We start from the raw sequence: 26137 nt of genomic DNA, 5'->3' as shown, positions 1-26137 counted from the left end.
CCTATAACGTTTCCATCTCTGCACTGTGATTCAATGCCCTCCTAAAAATTATATGGTGAGGTATCAGTATCCAAGCTTCCAAAACTACTGAAGTATTCCATCTTAATGAAGGATAGGTGGTGAGAAGCCTTAACATGGAGTGTATTTGGGTCACACAATATTTCTTCAGGATCCCTCCAGTTTGTTCATGCCCAAGTGGAAAGTTTCTTAATATATGAATCCTAGGGGGCAGAGTGGCAGATATCAAACTCTTCACTTTGCTTCAAAAGTCACGTCAACCACAAGGTCAACTCTAGCTCCTCAAAATCAGATTCATACTCCTGGAGGCACCCTGCTTTCCTTTCCAAAAGAGCTTCCATATTCATCGTTAGCAGATGATATAGTGAGGGAAGCAATAATTGCTGAGAATGCACAGGCTTTTACCAGTAGTTCCTTCCTGGGTCAGAGTATTCTGAATGACACCGTGCTTCTCCACTGTATCACACAAATAACAATTCCAAAAGCTAGACACAGAAATGCAGCCTGGACAACCTGGCAGTCTGGGCTTCAAACAGTGGGATCCACATAATAACGCGTATCTACCAAGATCACAAGTGGCTCCAGGGAATTTTTGCGAAGTGCTCAACAGAACAATGGTAATCAACCCAAGGAAGCAAATTCTGCTCCAGAGACCCTGGGCGTAGGGGTGGGGGTGCAGAGCTGATCCTTTTGGCCTCTGACACCAGTGGGGACCTCCTGGAGAAAAGCTGCTGAGCCTCTTCCCTGTTCCGCCACGCTTGCTCCCCACTGTCAACACACAGTCTGCAGTCCACAGCATGTTCCCCCCTGGTGAAATGCCAATGCACAGGGATCGTTTTCATGGACCCGAGCTCTCACATATTCGAATCCATGTACGTACTTTCCTTGCACACACGTTTCCTCCTCCTGTGTTTTCCTTGACTTCTCTTCCACCTCCCATTTTTCCAGTCTGAAGCCACCACTGGAAACACTGCAATCTCCGGAGCGAGGCCAGGCATGGCAGCATAGATCCCCGAGGTGGCACAGGATTGTGAAACAGTCACCTCCTCCCTGGGTCCACGAGATACAGGTGACTGGGAGAGCTGTCAAGCAAGCCTGTCCGTAGGTCTGGCGTACAACTGGAGGCACAAGAGCTTCTGTACCGTGAAAATGCTACAAAAACTCTGGCTGGTCACACAAATGGACACACAGTGGCTGAGACAAAAGAAATTGCCTGGGGAAAACTGGTGGGTGGAAAAGGCAGGAGGAGAAAGGAATATCAAAGGGACTGAGAGTTCCAGTGAGGTTTTGCCAATCTCACACCGAAAGAAACTAACTCGAAACTGAATGAAGGTTTCTGGCGGTAGTCAAGTATCAAAATAGTTCCCTCCCCCCTCGCTCACCTGTTTGACTGAAAGTATCTGGGGGGAAACAGAGAGCAGTTACAGCGATAAATAAGCTGTCTACACTAAAAAAAATAGTAAAATCCTCCAAACAAACCCAAACCTGCTGCAGATAAAAACCCACAACAGGCTGTTTAAAAAACTATGCTTTTGAATATACTGATCTAAAAAAATCTGAAGAACAGGCTGTTCTGCAGAACAGCTCGAGTTTCTGCTTGTGCTTTCATTTTAGAAAACAAAATGCTCATAGACTCCACAGTGGGAGGGGCTTCACACAGGGATTCAAACTCACAGAAAATGGCCACCGGGTTCGGAAACCTGAACACAACAAACAGGACACTCGGGGGACCTTCTGGGAATATACGGCACTTAACTTTCACGACAGTAATTGTCTAGAGACAGATATAACCTTTTTTTCCCCGATCAGTAACATAAATCATGGCCTCCAAAGGATTTGTTTGTGGAACGCCACAATGACTAATCACTCGACTTTTTTTTATCTTCCCTAAGCAAGGGAACCTCATGGGGCGAAGAAATAGGTCATTTTTAATGTAAGGTAGCTACTAGGATTAGAGGTAAGACTCCTACTTAAACTTCATTTAAAAAAAAAAAAAGTCCTCAAAAAGGATTTCCTAAAATAGAAAGACGCGCAAATCATCTTATCAGAAACTCATAACAATAAATAGAAAAGAAAGTCTTAAAATAGCTGATGATTCAAATGTGGCAAAAAGCTCTTGAGTGATTTCCTGAAAATGTCAAAACCAAAACCAAATATTAAGAATATTAAATACAACAAAACAGGGTAAGAGACTCACTCTTGTAGCGTATACTCGTTTAAGAAAAGATGTGTTTCCCGGGTAATTAACGGTGCTTCGGTGCAAAAAGTCAACTTACAGTGTATAGTGGCTACAGAAACTCCAGAATTGCTAGACCTTGACAGGAAAAATTTCAAAGGTCACGTTCTTTTTTTAACCCTATTTACAGCACTCAGGGTAGGCCAGTTCTCTAACGTCTGAGTAAAACCCCATTCAGGGCTTCATTTCTTTGCCACCTCACTGCTGTTTCCATCTATCCTAGTGCCTTCTGCTGACTCAAGGTGGTCCTCCCATTAAAGCATAGGTGGAACTCACATCAGTCCAAGGTAAGGGCAGAACACAGGGTAGAAAATATGGTTCTGCAGCAGGCACCCAGGAAGCAGGTATGACTCTGGCTGCTGTGAGACAGTCCTAACTGCTTCCACCCATGAGCATAAAGACAGCATTGGGACCTTGGGAAGACTTGCTCTTTGAGCTCATGTCAGGGACTACAAGACCAGAATAAACAGGTATAGGCAGGGATAGACCAGAATGCTGAGTAGATTTTTAAAAAAGGAAATCCTGGGGGCATCTGGGTGGCTCAGTCGGTCAAGCGTCCGACTTCGGCCCAGGTCATGATCTCATGGCTCGTGAGTTCGAGCCCCCATTTGGGCTCTGGGCTGACAGCTCAGAGCCTGGAGCCTGCTTCAGTGTGTGTGTGTGTGTGTGTGTGTGTGTGTGTGTGTGTGTCTGCCCTTCCCCTGCTTCAGTGTGTGTGTGTGTGTGTGTGTGTGTGTGTCTGCCCTTCCCCTGCTTCAGTGTGTGTGTGTGTGTGTGTGTGTGTGTGTATCTGCCCTTCCCCTGCTTCAGTGTCTGTGTGTGTGTGTGTGTGTGTGTGTGTGTGTGTGTGTGTCTGCCCTTCCCCTGCCTCCCATGCTCTGTCTCTCTCTGTCTCAAAAATAAACAATAGAAAAAAATTTTTTAATTAAAAAAAAAGGAAGTCCTCACTTTGGTCTAGAAGTGAATCAATGTTCTATCAGAGTTAATCAGAAATCTCTATGCCTATGTGAAAATGCATACAAGTTTGGGTCTCTTGCCTGGCAAGATAAGAAATTCTGCTTTGTCTTTACTGAATTGGTGGTCTTATTATCTAATTGTAAACAACTCTACAAATAATCAGAAGTTGTTCTAACACATGAACAGGAAAAATAACACAGACAAAACGGGGCCTAGAAACAATATCCAACTCACGAAGCAGGAAGTGACAGCTCCCATCTATCTCACCTTACACAAAGCCTGCCTTCACAGATTGCTGAAATAACCTCAGGATGCTCCTCTAGGATTTAAATAGCCACTGGTTTCTCATGAAAAAGCAGCATAGGATAAACACACGTATAAAAGCGGCCAGCAAAAGGAGTCAGCAAAACACAGGCATTGAAATGGCCAGTGCAAACTGGGTCTTCCTCTTCATATTCCTTCAGAAAATATTTAATTCCTATCAAAATTAAATTATTTTATAGCGTAGTAATTTACACTGGAGTAAGAGAGAAAAAAACGCTTTAAAAAAAGGAAACCAGGGGCACCTGAGTGGCTCAGTTGGTTAAGTGGCCAACTCTTGATCTCAGCTCAGGGTCATGAGTTCAAGCCTTGTGTTGGGCTTCACACTGGGCATAAAAACTACATAAAAAAAAAAAAAAGGAAACCACCTTCTGCCTCTCCCAGTTTAAAAAGAAAATTTCTCGACTACTTTAATTGACAAGAGTCCACTGGTCAACAGGATGGAAGTTTTGCGTCATGGTGTCCTACTGTGTACTAGAAGCCCAACAGGCATTATGGTCCGCTCTCCAACAGAACAGGTTCAGCCTCTCTTTACGCTTTGCTTGCTCATTGCCATCTTCTGCTCTCCTTATAACCTGCCTTAAGACAGGACCCACCTGTTTCTGCAGAGAACATACTGGACTGGGCACTGGTCACTGGGTTCTGTTCCCAGCTTGCTACTAGCTGTGTGATCTTGAGTTAAGTCCTAGCACTTCCCTGGACTCCTATTTCTTTATCTAGAATGTGAGGAGGTTGGGCTATTTCATTTCTGAGGTTCTTTCTAGCAAAGAAATTTGAAAATCATGATTCCCTACCTCCTATTTTATCATCTCTTGATTGATTCCTAGCCAGGCTCTGTCTTTTTGTAAGAATCTTAATTTTCTCCCAAACAATCTCCCACCCTTAAATTCATACACTTGCCTCAAAAGTGTAGAGGGTAAAAGCAGAACCCAAACTCTGGCTGGTACTAGTCTGTCTATGAGGACAGTCAGATGGAACTCTGAAATCAGGATCCCTGGAAGACCTTAAACACAGAGTTAACTCTTGTCTCCCCTTTCTACCCGCTTGTCCCAGCACCTCTATTTTTCTGCTGGAGAGGGAACAGAATTACTGCATCTTAGAGCTAGAAGGAACCTCAATAATCACTGAGCCAAACCTTCTATGGTTACAGATGTGGAAACCAAGCCAGCAAAGCTCTACAACTTTCCTTCCCAAGGTGGCTCAGTGGGTCACGGGGACAAGTCCTAGGCCTCCTGGTTGGTCTGGTCTCTCACACCATGGTGTTTTTTGTCTCCCCCAACCTCCCTATGCAGGGCTCTGGGCTCCTTCCCTCTCCCCACCTTAGGCTTCAGGGCCTCAGAGGATAATCAACAAACACTTGCTGAACACCTCTGGGCAATCCCCCTAGGAACTGTTCTAAACGTTCAACTGGCACAGTGACTCTGGGAACATTCAGCCCTGCACAGGGACAGTAACAGCTATAAAAAGACACAAATTGATGGATCTTATCAGTGTAGAAATCCACTGGTGTTTTCACTTTAAAAAGAAAGCTTGCAGCAGCACATGGATAGTAGATAAGGATAGGTGAGGGAGACAGGGGTGAGGGAGACAGGGGTGAGGGAGACAGGGAGGTTGCCACAAGTGTGGGGTCCTAATCTGACACCTGGCACATAGGTAGTATTTATTGAACAATTTCAAGTTTGCATGTTAGCTTTGCTCCACTTGCTTCTTGTAAAAAATTCTGAGGTTACAATAATATCAAGGACAAGGGTCTCTAAGTCTTCAACCTAAAATCAGAAACACGGATCTATTTCATACTCTCTGTATATGGCTGGGGAAACAACTGGGTGTTCCCTACCCCTGAGAGAGGATGGACTTTGGAATCAAACCTCAGGGTGTGAAAATCTCATCAGCTTCCCTACTGAGCTTCTTTGCCCCAATTTCCATCATGCCAGGTTATTCTGAGGTTCTAATACAATGGCTAAAATACTGCACATAAGGTATAGAATTCACTTCATGAAAACTGCTCTGTCTTCTCCCCTTGGGCATGATGAGAACAGACAGAGAAACTCTAGGAAGGCTCCAGGCCACTGGCAACCTCCAAAAGCAAACCATCAACAGAATGCCAACAGCATTATAAAAGGATAATTTTAATAAACATATTCCAGTTATCTGATTTTTAAATTATGTGCAAGGAGCACAAAGAACAACTCAATATGAACAAATCGAATATGTTTTATATTCTCTATACATAGCTTAAACATCAATATACATATGTCTCGATCCCTTCTTGTGAATAAGCAAACAAAACAACTAGGACTAGGAGGAAATACAGGATCAGTTATTTTTTCATAGATTAAGTGACGTTGGGATAGACGAGCGATGTGAACTAGCCTAAAAATTATATGATTCCAAGATGCAGACAGGCAGAGAAATGTAATCAAATGGCAGAGATGTTTATCAACCCTAGAAAAATACATTAAGATACATCTTACTGCCACCACTAAATATGTTATTTATTTGCCACTACACTTAAAGTTACATTGCTTTTGCAAACTCTGGGCACAGGGACAGGGTGTCACCACTGACTCCATAGGAAGAGAAGCTGACTGGGAGGCATGTCACCCCGTGCTGCTGTGGATGTGCTGTGCTGCAGACAGAGACAGTGGGGTGCAAATGCTAGCATCCCTTGACTATCTGGCACTCATTTGTTTTTATCTTATTACAAATACAAACCATAAACATTAATGATACAAATATAAAACACTGGAAAATAGACATATCTCTGATAGAAAATGGATCTGAAACCGGTATATCAAGTCTCAGGTCTCTCCCTTCATCTGCTTCCTAGAAACTGGCATTTGTTAATCCTCATCTTGCACTGCCTGTTTAAAATGAAGATCTCTGTGGGGCGCCTGGGTGGCTCATTCGGTTAATCGTCCAACTTCAGCTCATGTCATGATCTCACGGTTAGTGAGTTCGAGCCCTGCATCGGGTTCTGGGCTGACAGCTCAGAGCCTGGAGCCTGCTTCGGATTCTGGGTCTCCCTCTCTCTCTGCCCCTCCCCTGCTCACGTTCTTCTGTCTTTCTCTCTCTCGCTCTCTCTCTCAAAAATAAATAATAAACGTTAAAAAAATAAATAAAAATAAAATGAAGATTCCTAGACCCTTCCCCAAATCTAAATAATCAGAATCTCTGAGTCAGGGGCCTGGGAACCCACATTTTAATTCCCCAGGTGGAATCGTATCCATTAAGTTGCTAATCACTTGAATTATCACAGGATAGATTAGCTACAGTGGGAGGAATGCTCTTTCAGTGATAAAATCAACACATTAAAATGAATCATAAGGATAAGGCTTTATGTATAGATGCATATTACACAGACATTTACATACCTATACAAGGCTGTAAGAGGAAAGGAATCAACACTTATTAACTGCCTGCTATGGTACGATCCTGACCAAATTATATATTACTCAATCTTCAAATAATCTTATTTGAGTTATAGATGGAAAAAGTTAGGCTTTGAGACATAACTTTTCTGAAGTCACAAGCCTGGAAAATGGCCCGGTGAGGTTGTGAAACTAGATTTATCTGACCCCAGTCTTCTCATTCCATTGTATTAAGCTCATATGCCCATGAAAACACACACGCATACACCACATACATACTCTTTCTCACTCTTTGTCTCTCATACACATACATCATACAATACCCTTTTAGTAAAAGGCAAAAGAATTAAATTACTTTTAGAAAACCTCTTGTATCAACAGAAATGGGAGCTTTTGAAGAATTTATTCTGTCGACGGTTATTCTTTGGTCTGCCTGCTCACAACAGAATAAAGTGTATGACTACTATCAAAACCAAATTTAACAGCTGGAATTTTAGTAATCAGAAGTGTGTTTTGGGCCTTGCCGGGGTCAAATTTAATAGTGATTCTTGATTTGTGCAAGCTACCAACTCTTAGAAATGAAACCATTTAATATTCATTCTGCAAGTCATATCATCTCACAAAGATCACAAACATGATCTAGCCCTTGTCAATCCAGTGGCCATCCTGAGGCCAGCCCCCACCCCCCAGTATCTGGTACTTCCGTTCTCCCTCCACCAGGAACCCCCTTCTGCTGGCTGCTGGAGTCCTGCTCTCTTGCCAGACTCATCCTCTAGGTCCTCCCTTCATCCTTCTTTCTTTTCTCAGCCTTTGCCTCCCTATATTCTCTCTCTAGAAAATCTCTCCTCCCACCTTTTCTTGTATCTTAATGACTCCCAAGCTAGCCCAGGCCCTCCTCTGAAGCACAAAGGCCCTATCTGTCAGGGGGATGTGACCGCCTCAAACTCAGCCCCTCTCAAATGCAACCCCTTCCCACCTCTGAAGTTTCCCTCGTGGGCAGCACTGCCTAGGAAATCTCAGGGGCGGCTTTAGCTATTCGTTCTCTACTGCCAGATTATGTCAATTCTCTCCTTTGCATCTGTCCCTTTCCCATTTCACTGCTATCGCCCATTTTAGGTCTTCCCCTCTCCCGCTCTCACCTTTCCTTGGTGGACTGTGGAGGCTTTCTCACTGGTCTTCAAGGCTCCGGTGTCTGCCCTGCCTTTCCTCCTGATTGATCTCCCCATGAGCTACCCACAAGAGCATGCCCCTGATGCATAGCTGTTCAAATATATTCAGTAACTCCTACTGGCTAATACATTCGTATTTCCCAGTCTGACATTCAAGACCGTACTGTTTGGCACTGAATGTTCTCAGTTTTATTTCCCACCGGATGGATGCCTCTATAGGCCAGTTCTAACTCAGCTTGATTCACTACCTTTCCCTGAACATGCTCCATGATCTCTTCTCCCCGTCTCTTTGATGGAAACTCCGCTTCCTTCAAGGACTTGCTTAAATGCCTGTTCTTAAGAAAGAATCCCTTGACTCCTAGGAGAAAAAGAGACCTCTTCCTTTTCAAATTACCAAGCTATATCTTTTGGCATTTGCCACACAGTTATTTCTGCATATTTTACTTCCTCACCTACATCACAGGGCCTGAGAGGAAGGGATCAGATCTGTTGAATCTGTTTTCTCTAGCACGGTGACGTACTCATGTGAGCACTCAATAAATATTTGCTGCGTAACATTTATAGAACTCCTAAAAGTTTACAAAGCACATTCACATTCAACATCTCATTTGCTCTATTTGGAGTTAAGTTTATTACAAGGAGCAGTCAAGACTTACAACTGATTTCTGTTGCTTGATGTGATTACTGGAGCTATCTCTAACTCTACTCTGTAAATTAAAGTAGCTCTTACATTGCTTTGCTTTTGAACACTCATAATCCTGGGTAGCCTTCAAAGCTAAAGAGGGGAGAGGTGCCTGGGTGGCTCGGTCGGTTAAGCGTCCGACTTCGGCTCAGGTCATGATCTCACGGTCCGTGAGTTCGAGCCCCGCGTCGGGCTCTGTGCTGACCACTCAGAGCCTGGAGCCTGTTTCAGCTTCTGTGTCTCCGTCTCTCTCTGTCCCTCCCCTGTTCATGCTCTGTCTCTCTCTGTCTCAAAAATAAATAAACATTAAAAAAAAATTTTTAAAAAAAAGCTAAAGAGGGGAGAATTTCAAGTCAAAGAAAGCCCCCTTGCCAAACTGCTTTCCTCTATGTCTACTGGTTAAGTGCACAGATAAAAGACTTCTACAAGCAGGTGACAGTAACGGCAGAATCAAAATTTTAAAAAGAAGAAATTCCTTTCTTAAGATTTCAAGATTTTTAAAAAGACCTATATATCCTTGAGGAGTCAATCTTGAACATTCTTGAAGCTGATATTCCAGCATGTTAACAATAACAAATCTCCAACAGTTGGACAAACAATTCCTTGCTAAAAGATTGAACATGACTAATATCATGATTTTAAAAATATAGTAGTAGGGGCGCCTGGGTGGCGCAGTCGGTTAAGCGTCCGACTTCAGCCAGGTCACGATCTCGCCGTCCGTGAGTTCGAGCCCCGCGTCAGGCTCTGGGCTGATGGCTCGGAGCCTGGAGCCTGTTTCCGATTCTGTGTCTCCCTCTCTCTCTGCCCCTCCCCCATTCATGCTCTGTCTCTCTCTATCCCAAAAATAAATAAACGTTGAAAAAAAAAAAATTAAAAAAAAAAAAAATAGTATGTTTGGTCTTGAATAGCCACGTGCCTTGTGGGAGCTCAAGAAACATTTGTTGAATGAACAAATCAATGAATTAATCTGGAGAAGACCTTACTGTCGTTTATAAGTTGAAAGTATACGTTTATTTATTTTTATTCTTTAAGGAGGCTTCATGCATTGAGCAGAGCCCAGTGCGGGGCTTGAACTCATGACTGTGAGGTCAAGACCTGAGCTGAGATCACGAGTCAGATGCTCAACTGGTTGAGCCACCCAGATGCCCCGAAAGTATAAGTTTTAATAGTTGGATGGAAGTTTATGTTAAATTTGAAAAAAATGAAAAACTGCACTGAGAAGCAAGAACTGTGATATGTCAGCTACTCAGGTTTCTTCCTATCACAGATCCCACTATGACCGCTGGAGAAGCAGGGGTGAACATCAGGTACTGACCATCTGACTACCTCTTTGGAGTTTAGGTTGCAAGCTCCTCATGGGCAAGCACTTTGCCTTGAACTCTGTGGTCCTAGCAGCATGTTCTGCATTCAGAAATGTACACCACAAATGTAGCATGAGATACGAAGCCCTCCGTGACCTGTCTGCATTTTCATACTTTAATCCTTCACACCTGTTCTTTTTTACCTTGTAGGGGTATTGTGAGGAGTAAGTAAGAAAAAAAGAGAGAGAGAGAGAGAGAGTGAGAGAGAGAGAGAGAGAGGGCACTCTGCTGGGTTGTCGGTTCTTGACAACACACGCTGCAAGTGTCCTGGAGGTAGGCGCTTCACATCTGTGCCCTCAGTGCCTAGCGTGGTGCTCACCCTGCAGCCTGGAGCTGGCCGCATGACCGAGCAGCTGAGATCCAAGGTGCAGTCCTGCCTCTGCTCCAGCCCACTGGGTCACCCTGAAGAGTCATTTAAACTCTCTGGGCCGCAATGATGTCTGCGGGCCCTTCCGGTCTGCAGAAGCTAGAGATCTACGAAGAGATTTACAGAAACTCCCACAACAGTCACTGGCAGAACTGGAACAAGACACCAGTCGTCCTGAAGCCTCGTTTCACTTAGTTCCCCCTGCATCACAGGGGCCTCACGCGTCATGTCTCCTTAATAACAGTTCACTGAAGTGTCGTCATTTTGCAATCCCCAAATCTACTGGATCGCTGGCACAAATCATATGCCCCTTGGGAGGCCTTCAGTCCCTCAGAAAAACCGTTTCTTATTTCATACACACTAAGGAGAGATGCAAATTCAGTTACCTCAGTCAGAACACACCAGCACTAACAGTTTCTTGTGCTTTGGAAGAAATCACTTGGAAATTCTTGGTTCTGAGTCCTCCATCTCCTCCACATCAAGACCTAAAAAAAAAAAAAAAAAAAAGGAAAGAAAGAAAGAAAAGAAAAGAAAAGAAAAGAAAAGAAAAAAAAAAGAAAAAGTACAACGTCCCATGACTGGCTGCCAGGATTTGATGTTTCAACAACAGTAAGTATCATTAGCATGTGTATTGAGCACCTACTATAAGTTAAGCACTGAGCAAAATGACTGCCATACATGACCTCATAAAGTCTTCATAATACCCCTTGATGTAGGAGACATCCCCCATTTTACGGCTACACAAAAAGAAGCTCCAAGAGGTCACAGAATCTATTCAAGGTCACACAGGTAGTTTATGTTAGACCTGAGATGTAAACCCAGGTTCATTTGATTCCAAAGCCTGGGTTATTAACCTGTAAATAAGGGTTTTAAAAACTTTTGACAGTGACTCACCGTTTTAAAAAATTATATTATATAAACAAACCCCAAAGTCTCAAAACAACACTTACTATACGCATTGCACTCTGATATTTTCCATCCAATTCTTTTCCATATTGGATTATGTGTTTTATATCTTTAAAAAAATTCCTGCGGTAACGCACTAAACTGATTCCACAATCTTCTAATGGGTCCCTACTCTTGTTGGAAAAACACTACACTTACATATAGTACTTCACCAGAAGTTTCTCTGAAACAACGGACTAAATCCTCCTATGTTTCTTTTTAACCATGCCAACCTGACTGGAGGAGTTGAGCTTCGTAATTAGGAGAAAAGTCTTTAACCTTTAAAATATGTATAAGACACCATAACATATATCATTTATAATGGATCCTTAAAAGGAATATTCAATTAGGGCCAAAGTCCAGAATGCAATTAGTCACTTACCTACAGAAGAGAAGGACTTATAGAGTGGAATCGCGGACAGACTGAAATCTCGGGTGATTTATTATATACTCTGCAAAGAAGCAGCTTACCGCGGGCGGTTGTGTTGTACCAACAGAACAGACCTAACTACTTGCAGAAGTAAGAGGCTGAGATTGCAAACCCCTGGGGGCAGGGCCCTGCCTTTGCACGTCCCATTCAATTTCAGGGGCTTGGTGCTGAACCAAGAAAATCATCAGATTCCCGTTCGGTCAGGACTGGGGTCCCAGTCGCAGGCCGGGGGAGGGGAGCTGCGACTGTCAGCGCAGTTCCTGAGCCTGCTGGACCTGAGCCCATAACGTCCCCGGCCCTTGGGTGCGCATTTCTCGCCACCCCCCCCTCCCCCCCCGCCCTCTAGCACAGCCGCGCAGTTGGGCCACTAGATGCGGCGCCACCTGCCCCGCTCTGCAGTTGACCCCCTTCCCTCGCTGGGGCGCAGGCCCCCGGGTCCGGGCACCTGCGGACGCAAGGTCTCTGCAGCTGCTCGGTTTTCCAGCGTTTGCAGAGCTCACGGCTCTGCGTCACCCTCTGCCAGCCAGGTTTCGGGGCTCCCTCCTGGGCAGAGGAGGGGTCAGGCCGGCCGCGCCCGGGGCCCCGCGTCCGCAGGCCGCACCTCGCCCACCCAGCCACGCACACAGACCCTGCGAGTGGCACTTACAGGGCTCGACTGCTCCGGCGCGAGCGCGTTTCCCTGGGGGTCCATGGCTCTTCCGGACCCGCGAGTCCGGCCGCTGCGCCACACAGCACCGCCCAGAAAATGGACGCCGGCGGCTCGGCTCTGCCGCCCCGGCCCGCCCCCGGCGCGGGGTAGCGGACGCGACCTGGCTGGAAGAGGTCGGCCCGACCCTCAGCCCGCGGGCCGGGGCGCCCGGAGAACCGCCGCGCGGAGGACGAGGCCTCGGGAGGGTGGCGGCGGGACAGGGGAGCGGCGGACTCACGACGGCCCCGCGAGGCCCAGACCCTACCTGGTGCGACGGCGGGGTGGGGGCTGGGGGTGGGGAACTACGACGGCCCCAGACTCCACCAGGGAGGCAGCGGCCTCCACCTCCTTCCCAAGGGAGAACACAGCTAGGAACCCGGCCCAAAGACAACCCCGTTAAGGGGGCCAAGGGCCACTGAGCCTATCAGAACAAGGCCTGGGGCCGCAGAAGGGCCCCTGGGTTCCAGATCGAGGTCCCAGACGGCATCCAAACCCTGCACGTTGCAGAGAGGCAGGATTCGGAGAAAGTCGAGCGCAGTTTTATTGTAATCAAATTCTCAGAAAGAGGGTGTCACCTGTGCTTTCCCATGGCTGTCAGGAGAGGCCTAGATAGATTTTTCCCAACGTGGTGTAAAAAAGCATTTCACGGAAAAGAGCCAGTCCTCTTCCTCGAATAAAGGGCACCGACTGTCTGCTAGGATCTTTCTTCCAAGATTCGGGGACTGCTCCTGAGAAAGTATTTACCCAGGCCTGCCACAAGCTTGCCTTGTGGAGCTATCAGCCTGGATGGAGCAGTAATGCGCAGGTTTTGTTGGCTTGATTTTGTAACAAAATTCATCCACGTTCCCCGCGCTTTGGTAGTATGAGTCTTACTTTAAATTTTTCTCTAGCAAAGATTTACTGCAAGGTTACAAGTTAAAAGGATCAAAAGCCTGTTATGTGGGACCCAAGGAATTTAACAAAAATCCCCTACCCCTGGACAAGCAGAGCAAGACTAACTCCATTTTGTGCTACACCCACCATCTCATGTATAACCCCCACGTGACCTACTTATTGCTTAAGACACTCCCCCACCCTGGTCAAGCCGCTGAGCACACCCTTACTGGAAACCGGCTCATATAGGAATGCAGAACCCCTAACAGCAAAGAATGTAAACCCCGCCTTTTGCCCGCCAAACTTGCGCGCCAATTCTTAAACCCACCTTTTCCCCGCCAAACTTGCGTGCCAATTCTGACCAGAGTGATAGGCTAGTTCAAACAGTTACTATAGGGTAAATTGTAATTCAATTGGCCACCTGCGTGTGGACTGACACGACTATGCAACTTTCTGTGTGTGTTACAATCTCATTGGCCACTGGCCCCTATAAAACTGCTACGCCTCTTAACCTAGGGGTCCAAGTCCCTGCTCCGCTGTGTCGGGTATACTTGGGCCCAAGCTCGAGCTTGCAAATAAACCCTCGTATGTTTGCATCGGTATCGGCTCCTTGGTGATCTCTCGGATTCGAAATCGGGGGCATTACAGTTATCCTGTTTTCAGCTTGGAATACAGTGTTTGCAGTTCTGCATCTCCATACCTGCCTATATTTGAAGAACCGGATCATGGTGAAGAATAAAGGAGATTGCAATATTAAATACACAGCCAGCATAACATTTTATGTAATCAAGGAAAATATATTGACTTGAAGTCAAGTTAAAGACTCGTGTAATTTAAAAATAAAGGCAGGGTTTTGAAGGCGGGCAGTTTGGGCAACATGCACACACATGTACATGAGCAGTTCCCGACCTTCCCAAAGCCAAGTACCCTCTAGCCTTTCTCTGTAGGCCACATGTTTAGAAAGATCTATTCCACTAAATTGCGTTTATTAACTAATGATTCATCTTCCCACTTGAAAAAACAACAACCCTGCAATGTTTTTGTGTAAGTAACCACCGATCAGAGCTTCTACAAAACTTGAGCCAATCCACTGTTAATGGTGGATTCCAACCTAAAGAAACTTGTGGTCTGATTGCAAGTTTATGTGTTTCCATTGAGGCCTTTGGAAACTGAAAATCATTTGGCGACCACCCCGCCCCCCCAAGAAAATTGAAGCATGTGAATTAAGAACCACCGGTTGGAAAGTGCCGGTGTGAGCCATGACTGTCTGTGCTTTCTTAAGATTGGGAGATGGGAAATGGTAGAACAAGGCAATTTGGCTTTTGGATTCTGCCTGCCCGGGTGTGAAGCCCACCTTTGTCACTTAGAAAGCCACTCACTGTGTGGCTTTTAGGCAAATTACTTAACCTCCCTGAGCCTCAGCTTCCTCATCCATAGAATGAGGCTACTTTTAAGATTACACTTGCCTAATAGGGCTTTTAAATAATTAAATGGGATAATACCTGTGAAGTATCTACAATACTGTTGGGCGCACAGTAAGTGCTTTTTAAGTGTAAACTGTTGTGGATGCTAGTGCTGGAAGGGCAATTATTTCAGAGCTCTACGTTCCTACCATCCAAGCAGTAAGAATCATAGCTACATATGTACAGCATCCTTCACACCCTAGAAATTTTCCATGGGCAAGCTGCCAGGGTCACATGGCGAGTGACATAAAGGCATTTAAACACAGGTCTGACTCCACAGTCCACTTTCTGTTCTGCTAACATGTTCCAGGTGGTACCTTGATCAGACACTGTCAACAGCTTGTTAAGGGTGAAATCGGCTCTGGCTTTCCTAAGAGGCTTAGCAAGTGAATGGCTCCTTACATCCACTTGGGAATTCACAAACAGTGGCATTTCTCTCTCATTAGAGCCAAATGTTTCTCCAGAAGCAAGGAGATTTCCCCAAATTGTTATTAATAACTAAAATATCATGGCAACAGTTTTGAACACCACAGCCGAAAACTTACATAATCAGCCTGTCCTTCAAAATTTTCCACCCTTCCTCATAACCAGTCTCAGATTCTCTCTCTTAATCATTCTTTTGAGTAAGGGGAACTATCTGGAAATTTCCAGGAACATCCCAACTTGTTATGATTTTATTCTTTTCTCTAAAGCTTTTATTCTTTTCTCTAAGTTCTCTTCCCCAAACAACTAAACGTGATTTGTTTTTCTATATCTTTATACTTTTTAGTTCAATACATTTGCAAATCCGAAAAAAAAAAAAAATTCTAAGACTTTCAAGATCCTCTCCTCTTAAATGTCTACCAGTTCTTCAACATCTCCAAACCATGGCTGCCGGTCCTTTTCCAGTGGCTTTTTCTAGGAGGCTTTCCTCGTTTTCTACCTCATTTCCTTTAATCACCACATGATTTCTGCTATGCTACAACTACATGCTTGCATTTTCTGATTTAGGACTGTTGACCAATGTAACATTTACTGCCCCCTTCTCTCTCTCTCTCTCTCTCTCTCTCTCTCTCTTTCTCCCTTTTTTAAGGTTTCAATATTATCATAATGTATAAAAAGACTCAAGTTTGTCTCTTTTTAAACCCATTTCCTTCCTTAGTTTCCCGCCATGGGTTAGGAATCTATAACTCATTCTTTTTCCCATATTTGCAGCACTTTGTTAATCTGTTTTACGTTTCTTCTCTCTTTCCCGAATCCTGGCACTCACCAAATTTCTATCACTTGGCCTCCCTTTATGTAGCTGCTTATCTTTTCCCTTTAAGCATCTTAAAAAGTCCGTGTCTGAATCGTCTTCTCTAATCTCTACCACATTCCTAAAAAGGCCTCTTGTGATGGTGCGCTGAGAAGTCTACCAAAGCCCCTGAAGAGGCAGTGTTTAGAACAGGGGCTCTAAGGCTCCTGGGAGCCAGGCAGAAGTAATATGAACTGGGGCCTGCAGAATAATTCATATCCCACCTAAGTGGGAAATAAGCGTGGTTACTACCCAGCCCCAGATCAATTGTTGCCACGTGGGAAGGCCAGATCTGCAGAATTTCCCAATGAAGCCAAAAATCAGGACTTTTATATGAAAACCTATGAAATGTTGACTACTTAAACAAACAAACAAACAAACAAACAAACAAAGGAATCTGAATCTGATCAAGTCTCCAGCTGTAACTATCAATTTACAGGAAATTTCTGCAACAGAAGAACATGGAAAACAGCACCAACGAATGCAGTCATCAGATTTTAGACTGTAGACAACCCTACAGGTCAAATAGTATTTTTTCAACAGTTTTTTTATAGCAATAGCAAGGATGAAAGAAAGCAGGAAGGAAATCAATAAATTAAATGGAATTTAAGGGAATATCAATTGTACTGTAAGGACCTTATTTGGAATTGTGCTTTGAATAAGTAAATTATTTTTTTTAATGACACAATTGGACAAATTAGGCCATATTAGGAGAAATGCTGTGATATTTCATGTTATTAAAGAATTATTATTTGTTGGCAATGATAATGATACTGCGGTTATTTTTCTCAATAAGTCACATTTTTAAATGTATTCTTTTAGTAACTTACATTTTAAAAACTTTTTATTTATAAATATTTCAAAGTTATAGAACAATTTCAAGAACAGTACAAAAAACCTCCTATATACACTCTACTCATATCTTCCTACCTACCTACCTACCTACCTAATTTTCTCCTGAACCATTTGTAAGTTGCAGACATTATTCTCTTTTGCCCATACATACTTCAGAATTTATTGGCTAAGCAAAAGGGCTTTCTCTGAGTATCCTTGTCTTTTAGAGAATCATACTAAAATACTTAGAGATAAAATGATGTGATGTCTGGGATTTGCTTCAAAATAATGCAGGAGAGGATTACATAAAATGAGGTTTGCCAGCCATTGAGAATTGTAGAAGCTGGGTTTCATGTAGAACATGGGGTTTCATTAAGCTGGCCCTTCCATTAAGGTTCAAGATTTTCATAATAAAGTTTTAAAAGATTATGTAAAGAAAGGCCTTAAAGTGACATGATATTAAGTGAATGCGAAGAAGATACAAAGTTGTCTACAAAATATTATCTCAAGTATTAAAAAAAATCACCATGCATAGATAAAAGATTGAAAGAATACATGCCAAAATGTCAACATTTCAAATTATTTCACAGTAGGTATATATTACTTTTATATTTAGAACAATATAAATATAATGAGAAGAATTTATGATTAGAAGCAATTAAAAAAACTGGAAAATGGAAATATTGTAACTGGTTCAATTAAAATTGTTAACAAATAGGGGCGCCTGGGTGGCGCAGTCGGTTAAGCGTCCGACTTCAGCCAGGTCACGATCTCGCGGTCCGTGGGTTCGAGCCCCGCGTCAGGCTCTGGGCTGATGGCTCAGAGCCTGGAGCCTGTTTCCGATTCTGTGTCTCCCTCTCTCTCTGCCCCTCCCCCGCTCATGCTCTGTCTCTCTCTGTCCCAAAAATAAATAAACGTTGAAAAAAAAATTATAAAAAAAAAATAAAATAAAAAAAAATAAAATTGTTAACAAATAAAACACACATGTGGACTGGACTGGCCAAAGGGCCCCCAATTTGCATTGAAAATTACATGAAATTCAACACTGAAAGTGTGTCCACAAGTGAAGTTTTATCAGGACATAGCCACCGTCATTCATTTCTATATCTAATGCAGGGCAGTGCATATTTTATTACTGTTATACTTAATATTATATATTATTAAATTTTGTCAAAAAAAAAAAAAAAAGCTTATAGAGGGGCACCTGGGTGGCTCAGTTGATTAAGCATCCAACCTCGGCTCAGGTCATGATCTCTCTGTTTGTGAGTTTGAGCCCCTCAACGGGCTCTGTGCTGACAGCTCAGAGCCTGGAGCCTGCTTCGGATTCTGTGTCTCATTCTCTCTCTGCCCCTCCCCCATTCACACTCTGTTTCTCTCTGTCTCCCCAAAATAAATAAACGTAAAAAAATTTTTTTAAAAAAGCTCATTTGCTTTCTCTGTTGTTATATAAATACCTATGTGGTATCCCCAATTGTCCCTCAATCCACAAAACCTAAAATATTTACTATCTGTGCTTTAGGACTGGGCTTCCCTGTGACCTAAAAGAAGCGTATTGTAGAAACTGCACTGGACCAGGAGTCAAGCATGGCCTCTTAACTCTCCAAGTGACCTGGAGAAGTCACAACGTCTCTGGGCCACAGTTCTCTCAGTGACAAAAAAAAAAGTGTGTCTAAGGTCCACACAGCAACTGAAGTCTGTGATTCACATTCGTGTAAGAGCTAAGCAAGAAGTACAGGGATGATGACCGCACTTAGTGGTGGCACACCAGCTGGTGTGGTCCTCCTACAGAGCAAGGGACTCCGTGAGAGTAACCACTGGCACTCAGATCAGGGTCTGGATAAGCTGGTGAAGAACAAGGAAGGACAGGCTTTGGTGGGGGGGGGCTCCAAAAACAGAGCAGCATGCCTGTTATGAGCAATACGACTTCGGGAGACAGTTCCTAATATCTGTAGCTTAAATCAGGTATTTTGGATCTATCTCTCATCTGGGCTTTGTAGAAGATCACAACGCAGTGAGAAGTCTGCTTATTTCATTTAAAATTCAATCCAGATCTAGCAGAGCAATGGGGGTAAGGGGGTGGGGGGCTCTCTGACATTCTCAAGATAGAGAATAGAAGCCTTGGGATGGAGACTTCATAAAAATTCTGGGATAAATTACCCTTAAGGATGTCAGTCTGTAGGCTCTTTGTACTAACCAACATGGGACAATTAAGCCGCAAGGGCAACATCACCATGGAAGCCAGACAGAACATCATGGTGCCAGTCCCTATACCGCAAGCCTGCAGCCTGCATTTTAGACTTCTTTTTCTAGTTGCACACCCTCTCCGCTCTTTGGCCCTTGGACCCTGCACCCCCAGCTCCAGTGTAGGCAAAGCAGCATCTCCTTTTGTTTACCTGCGGCCTCCTGACTGCTCCCTTTGTCTCCTCCTATTTCCTCTGCCCCCACCAGTCCCTCTGCAGCCCTCTCAGTCTGCAGTCCCCTCTATCACCCCATTTCGCCTCCTAAATGACCACCCCATTCTCTTCCACATCATTTCCGCAATAGCCTGCAGTTTCTAGAGAATCCTTCAGTGCTGTAGCCCCTCTCTTTCCCTACTAAAGTCTCCCCTCTTCCCTTCCACAGCTCAAGAAACAAGAGAAAAGGGGGAAAAAATTACAAGGGCACTGCCCTTCTGGGATTTAACCACATTCTCAGCTGGTGGCTTTTGTTTTCTCGTCTCACTGGCTTGTAAGGCCCTCGGGGCAGGCACTCCGCACGTCATGCTCCGCGCTGGGGAAGATGGGCAGGACTGTTAGGCCTTAATTAGAGCAAGGCCTCAGTCAGGGTAGAACATTTTAGCAGGAAAAAGGAAAAAGGAATTTCAAAATATCCACTTGGCAGCAATGACCACAGGGGAAGGAAGAGGTTTATTGTTTTATATAAGGAAAATCACGAAAGCTCTCACAGCTTTTCATGAACACAGAAATAATATTTACACTGGCAATTTTAAAACAAAACAGAACCAGAAAACAAACTCCCTCTGCAGGCCAAGTGTAGTGAGTGTAGACCCAAGTGCTAGTCTTGAACCCTAAGCAGGAAGCTGCAGAAGCAAGGAAAGCATTAAGGAAAAGGATGCAAAATGAGTTACAAGATCAAAAGAACACTTTTCTGGTCAATGAGACATTGAGGCCATAGCAGAGCCACACTGAGATCACCTAACAGAGACATGAGCTTTGGCAACTGGTCTTTGATATACCTGTTACCCGTCAAGCCTTTTTGCAGGACAGACAGCAGGGAGACCCCCACTGTCAGACAGGGAAGGTAAAAAGGCAGAAGCATCTTGCCTGCATCACAAATTCAAATTTTTGCATTCAAGGGCCTCTCAACTTAACATCTGCTCATGAATGCAAAAGAGTGGCAGCCGTTGTTGAAGTCACCTGGCAAATGTAGGCAGACCAGCTTGGAGCAGGGCAGCCAGACATACGGTGGCTTATTAGGAGCCAAGACATCTTGGGAAGGTGATGAGGATGAGATATAGAGTCCCAGGAAGAAGCCCCCCTGCCATCAGCTGAAATGCCCCCAAACTGAAGGCTGGCCTCCAAGGTAACGGTATAAAAGGCCACTAAGAGAACAGCATGTCATTCATTTCTTTCTGGAACAGACAGGACACACAATTGTGCCTGTCCATACAATGCGCTAGCCTTGTGTAGGAACCTGGATGCAAGTTTCCTGGGATATTTCATGTCACATTCCATTCTGCCTGGGTTGGAGCGGTGTCTCTCACACAGTACATGCTCAACAAGTGATGCTCGAGGAAGTGAAGCCGACTCCCGCACTCGTGGGCAAGACTCTACCACAAAGGTTTAGAACAGTCTTCAGGCAGTGGAAAGTTTCACGAGCCAGTCAAAACCAAACAAAGTGTAAGGAGTCAGCCAGGCCACCTCTAACTTGTGATAAGCAAAACCCACTAGGGATGCTCAGTCGGTTGAATGTCTGACTATTGATTTCCTGGTCTGGTCATGATCTCATTGTCATGAGTTCGAGCCCCGAGTCAGGCTTGCACTGACAGTGCAGAGCCTGCTTGGGATTCTGTCTCCCTCTCTCTTTGTCCCTCCCTGCTTGCTCTCTGTCTCTCTCTCAAAATAAATAAAAATAAAAACTTAAAAAAAACCCCACTATATTGTAAATCAATCTTAGAAGATGCCTCTGACACATTCTGAAGGCTTCATAGGGTCTTATGGTTTCTAACTTATACAGCAAAGCTATCCCTTTGTTCTCAGAGCTTCATCAGCAGATCAACCTAAAAGGCATAAAAGAGTCGAGGTTCTTAAAAAGAATTTCTTTAGTATTACTTGCTCAAATAGAGAAACACCACACCAAGGAGTGAGGTCCTTAGAAAGCCATTGTTGGGCAAAGTGACCTGTAGAACTAAAGTGTTTTAGGCACTAGAGCACAAAGACAATTTATTGGCGGTATGGGACTGATCCTTCCACCATGTGCTTTTGAAAAAGTGAAAGGAAACGACTGTCTCAATGTTTTGCCATGTATTTACTTTCCGGAGTTCTTACAAAAAACAAAGCTCTGAGAATCCTTTCTGCTGGGGATTTCTGGGGTGAGCGCTAAATCTATGCCAGCCTTTCATCACTACCACGGCACCTTGTTAGGTGGTTTCAGGTTGGGACTGGGTCACAGGTAGTGACTTCGCTGGCACTGCATCCTGGGAATTTGACTAAGACCAGCCACCTACCTACATAAGAGGAAGCTGACCTATGTAAGGCCGAACCTGCAAAGTCGTCAGACCTGGCTCTGTTAGAGCAGCAGCTCCACAAAGAAAGGAGTTTGCAGTCTGAGCATGAGCCTCCTCTGCCTCATAATGGTACCCTTAGAACATCACCTGGCTGGGTCCATTTCACCCTGCAGGCAGGTCTCAGCCTACATGCCACCTCTTCAGGAAGGCTTTTCCTGGCCAATCATTCGAAAGTGGCTCTCTTCCTCCCAAGATACCATTCTTGCTCTCTCTTTTTTTTTTAAGTTTGTTTCTTTATTTTGAGAAAGAGAGAGAGAGAGGGAGAGAGAGAGAGAGAGAGAGAGAGAGAGAGAGTGTGTGTGTGTGTGTGTGTGTGTAAGCCGGGGAGGGGCAGAGAGAGAGGGAAAGAGAGAATCCCAAGCAGGTGCCCTGCTGTCAGCACAGAGCCCAAAATGGGGCTCAATCCCATGAACTGTGAGATTGTGGCCTGAGCCAAAATCAAGAGTCAGACACTTAACCAACTGAGCCACCCAGGAGTCCTTCACTCTTGCTTTTTAAATTTCTATTTTTCTCCTTTGTGCTTGTCTACTTTAATTGTTTACATATTTATTTTTGAGCTCCCCACCCCCACCATTCCTCTCCATTGGAGGCAGGTCCATAAGAAGCAGGCCCTGATCTCTTGTTCATTACTATATTTCCAGCCTTTGGAAAATGCCTGGCTTGTAGTAGGTGCTCAATAAATCTGTCGAATGTTTCATTACCAACAAAGCTGTTAAGAACAGCATTTCCCCTGGAAGGGAGCTGTTAGAATGAACGACATGGTTGTAGGAACTCAAAGGCTTCAGCAGGATTTAGTATTAAAGATATAAGTGCTAGATCTTTTTTCTTGATCCTCCTTCCCCTACCAACCAGCTCTAAAACAGGGTCTGGCTACCAGTCTTTTTACGGGGGGATCCACAGAACTCGTTGAGGTAGATCAAGCTCACTCTAGTAGCAAGAGATGCAACCGTGGTCGTCTCACTGAGTTAAGGCTTGGAAAAACATTTCCTATTCTCCAAAGAAAAAGAGTAGAGAACTGGAGACTATAAATCATTCAGGTAGAAAACCACAGATTTGCTCATTTTGTTTTGGTGAGAACAAAGGCAGTTGTTTGCACATTCTTCTTGTCGCACCTGCTCTGGCCTGCCCGGTATAAACACCTTCGCCAAAAGTGTAAATGGGTTAAGCATAGCCTTTTAGGCAATGAGAGGGCATAAATGCCATCTCTGCAATCATCGGGAAGTGTTTTTGGCTAGACTAGGAGATCCAATAATAATTGTAAATGGGTAAGTTTAGAAAAGCTTTGTGCCTTGTAAATATTTCTGTGAAATATGAAGGCAAAGCATTAAGGCGAAACACAACAAAGTAATAAATAATAATTATTCTTCCATTCGCTGGTCTATTTATTAGAATGACAATGGTACAATATACTTCCCAACAGTCTTACTTGGGTTTCAACCTCCTTGAAATGTGTTTAAAATTCTTTTCGGCAAGACCAAGAGCACCATAAATGAATAATGCCACAAAAAATCATTAGGTATGAAAATCTACAAGATGACGCAACCACGCTTGAGTTAACAATAAAAGGACCAACATTTTATAAAGAAGAAGTACACTGTTGAATCTATCAGGCATTCATTTTTATGGTAAAACAATTCCATTGCATCCATCTAACCTTGAGATTAAGATTCAAATAGGTTCAAAATGATTAATTTGTACCGGCCTATCAAAATGGAAGACATTGTAGTTGTAATCTTTCTGAATAGCAATAGTGTTTTAATTACAAATGCCTGGCTCATTATTTGCTCGAGAGCGAATGACAATTAGCTTGATTCTACTGCAACTGTTAATGCTCCTGGTACTAAAATAAATAGGCAATACTGAATCAGGTGTCCTACATTTCCCTTGATTTTATGATCTTCTGATTGATGCTATATTCAAAATGTACTTAGTCATTTTAAGTCACAGGCAAGAAGGAAAATGGCTCCCGAACAGCCAAAAAAAAAAAAAAAAAAAAAAAAAAAAAAAGGTATTGCAGGAAGGATATTTCATGGCAAGCCCAAAGAACGAAATCACTATGAGGTGAATCATGTTCTAATATCATTGAGCCAGAGAAAGACTCCAAGCAAAATATTCAAGTTGGCCTCAAAACAACACAACAACAACAGCAGCAACAAACCTTTAGCCCATTAGAGGTTTGGTTTTACAGACAGTGTTTTGGAATATCGGGCAAACTGCTAGAATAAAGCAGCTATTTACACAGAGGGTTCTGAGTCTCAATGTTCTTCACACTGGAGTAAACCTCAGAGAGGTTTCAGGTTTGCCAGTATCTTCCTATTAATACATCTATAAAGACGTTTCCACAAAGGCTCGATGTGCACTTATCATTGGGGGGGTGGGCTTGGGTCTCGGTCCCTCTCTACCCAGAGCTCTGAGGTTACCGATGGAGGGATCGGGGAAAACAAGGGCATAAGCATTTTCTGATTCTCAGAATTTCTGAGATGCCTTTTGTTTCAGGGGCGCTGGTGAACCAGTGATAATGAAACTACACCTTTGTACACAAACCTTGACCAGCATTCTGGAGCACGTTACAAAGAAAAACCTTAATTTTTGAAAGTACTGAGCACAAAGGAGGGGAAAAAAAAGCTCTCCCTGTGCAAGCTTTCTCTATATGTGTAGAAATATGGCTTAATTTTTAAGGCTTGAAGACCGTATTTAAAAACGTCTAAAACCAGTGCAGACTCTATATGGGAGGAAAAAAGAACTGTACAGTTTTCATTAACCATTTGTTTCTTTTTTTAAGACATTCTTTTGCATATCAGTTATTGCATTTTTAAATAAGATTTGGTTACCAAGGAAACAGGTTCTGGCCCAGTGTTAAGTTGAAACTAAAATATATTTCGGAAGTTAAGCTCAAAGGAAAGAGCCCATGAAATTATTTTGAAAAGTGGCAGAATTTGGTACTTACAGAACCATAGCTGTATGGTCTGCAATGAACCATTCTAGGGACTCTTTTTCTTTCAGTGAAGCTCTCTTTCTTCTAACAGGGCCATCTATATTTAATATCCACCACCCCCCTTTAAAAATTGCAACTCCTCATCTCTCCAAATAATAGATAAACCAATAGTATATTTGTTCCTGTATATTATCTAAAATGGATTTTGGAAGCATGTAAGTTTTTATTTTCATCTTTCATATAACACGTTTAAAGACCGCTTCTTAAAATTTAAATATTTTAAATGTTTCTTATTAAGCTTGTTTGCGCTCTTTAAAATTATCTCAAGAAAACCATTTATTTTTAGTTTCAAGCTAAAATGGAGCTGAATCAACAGACTTTTCAAAAAATTCTTTTGTTGTCTAATGGCGCCACACCTATCATATATATATAATTTTTTAAAAAGGAATCAGCTCACTTTTATAGCAGAATCATTTTGTAAGTTTAGCAAAGCTATACATTGATATAGTATCTGAATAGGAAAGCCTATCCAATTTAATACCCTCCCTCCAAAAAATTACAGCTGTCTTATTTAATTTTCATTATGAAAGTCATATTTTAATCCCTCTAATATTCTTGCTGCATGGCTTAAAAAAATCTATAAAACATGCAAATTTCGACCTACCTGTGTGTATCACTTAATGCAGTGCTAGCATGACAAGACACTCAGCCATTTTTATGTAAAGCGATGGAGACCAACTGATTTCTCCGTCTTCTTGCTCACAAGTTTTAGATGCAATTGTCACACACACAAAAAAATCATACGCAGAACAGCTTGAATGTACTGTGATCACGAGAACTGAATTTATCAACAGGAAAATAGGATTGAAAAAAGAAGTTTCTCTTCCAAGGTTTCTCTGAGGCTGCAACCAAGGAGGTGGTGTGCTGAATTCTTTTCCCCTTCCTCCTCTGAGAGTTCAAAGCCCGGAGCTGACCACTGCAAAGGCCACTGTCACATTTGCTGAAAATCAAACCACTGATACCAGCACTGAAAATACAAATTTGAGAACCAACTTGTGTGCACACCATGGAGTGCACACGAGTTAAAAATAGATTCCACCTTGCCTCCTACCTGCATAATAAATATGTAAGTTTCAAGTGTTTAATTTGATATTCACATTAATTAACAATACAACATACATTATTTAAAAGACAGCAAAGGCAAGAAGAAAGGAGAGACACCATCTGGTAGCAGAGTTTTGTTGTTGTTTTTGTTTTTAGGGTTTTTTTTTTTTTGGCTTTGTTAAAAAAAAAAAAAAGGTAAAATCCTATTTTGAACGTGATGAAAAGCAAACATCCAGAGGCAAATGAATCGGAACTGAAATGTGATGTTGAAATATCTAAGGCTGTAATGAGGCAAAAACAAGTCTTCGCTACCAGATGATATGG

General features: G+C 43.3%; 1 protein-coding gene across 13 annotated transcripts in view; it reads right to left on the bottom strand.

Moving 5' to 3' along the window:
- Positions 1–26137, bottom strand: part of ZBTB38 (zinc finger and BTB domain containing 38) — a 172678-nt gene that overhangs the window by 67866 nt on the left and 78675 nt on the right. For 4 of the 13 annotated variants that reach the window (XR_015240013.1, XR_015240011.1, XM_086674415.1 and 1 more), the window contains one exon: positions 10869–10967. The exons of 1 other annotated variant lie outside the window; for it this stretch is intronic. Coding sequence is in view for 2 of the 12 variants with exons in the window: in XM_086674413.1 (XP_086530539.1) it covers positions 899–1024 (126 nt within the window). In the remaining 10 variants the exon portion in view is untranslated. Of the gene's footprint in view, positions 1–898; positions 2914–10868; positions 10968–11809; positions 12151–12503; positions 14615–25373; positions 25737–26137 lie in introns of those variants that run through there. 8 more of the 13 variants (XR_015240012.1, XR_015240014.1, XM_086674417.1 and 5 more) reach the window with 8 other exon arrangements.

Source organism: Puma concolor, chromosome C2 (genome assembly GCF_028749965.1).
Source record: "Puma concolor isolate L17-30 chromosome C2, mPumCon1.1.hap2, whole genome shotgun sequence".
In the NCBI taxonomy this organism is placed as follows: Eukaryota; Metazoa; Chordata; class Mammalia; order Carnivora; family Felidae; genus Puma; species Puma concolor.
The sequence above is the reverse complement of the archived record's forward strand: the minus strand, read 5'-3'. Positions and strand labels throughout refer to the sequence as shown.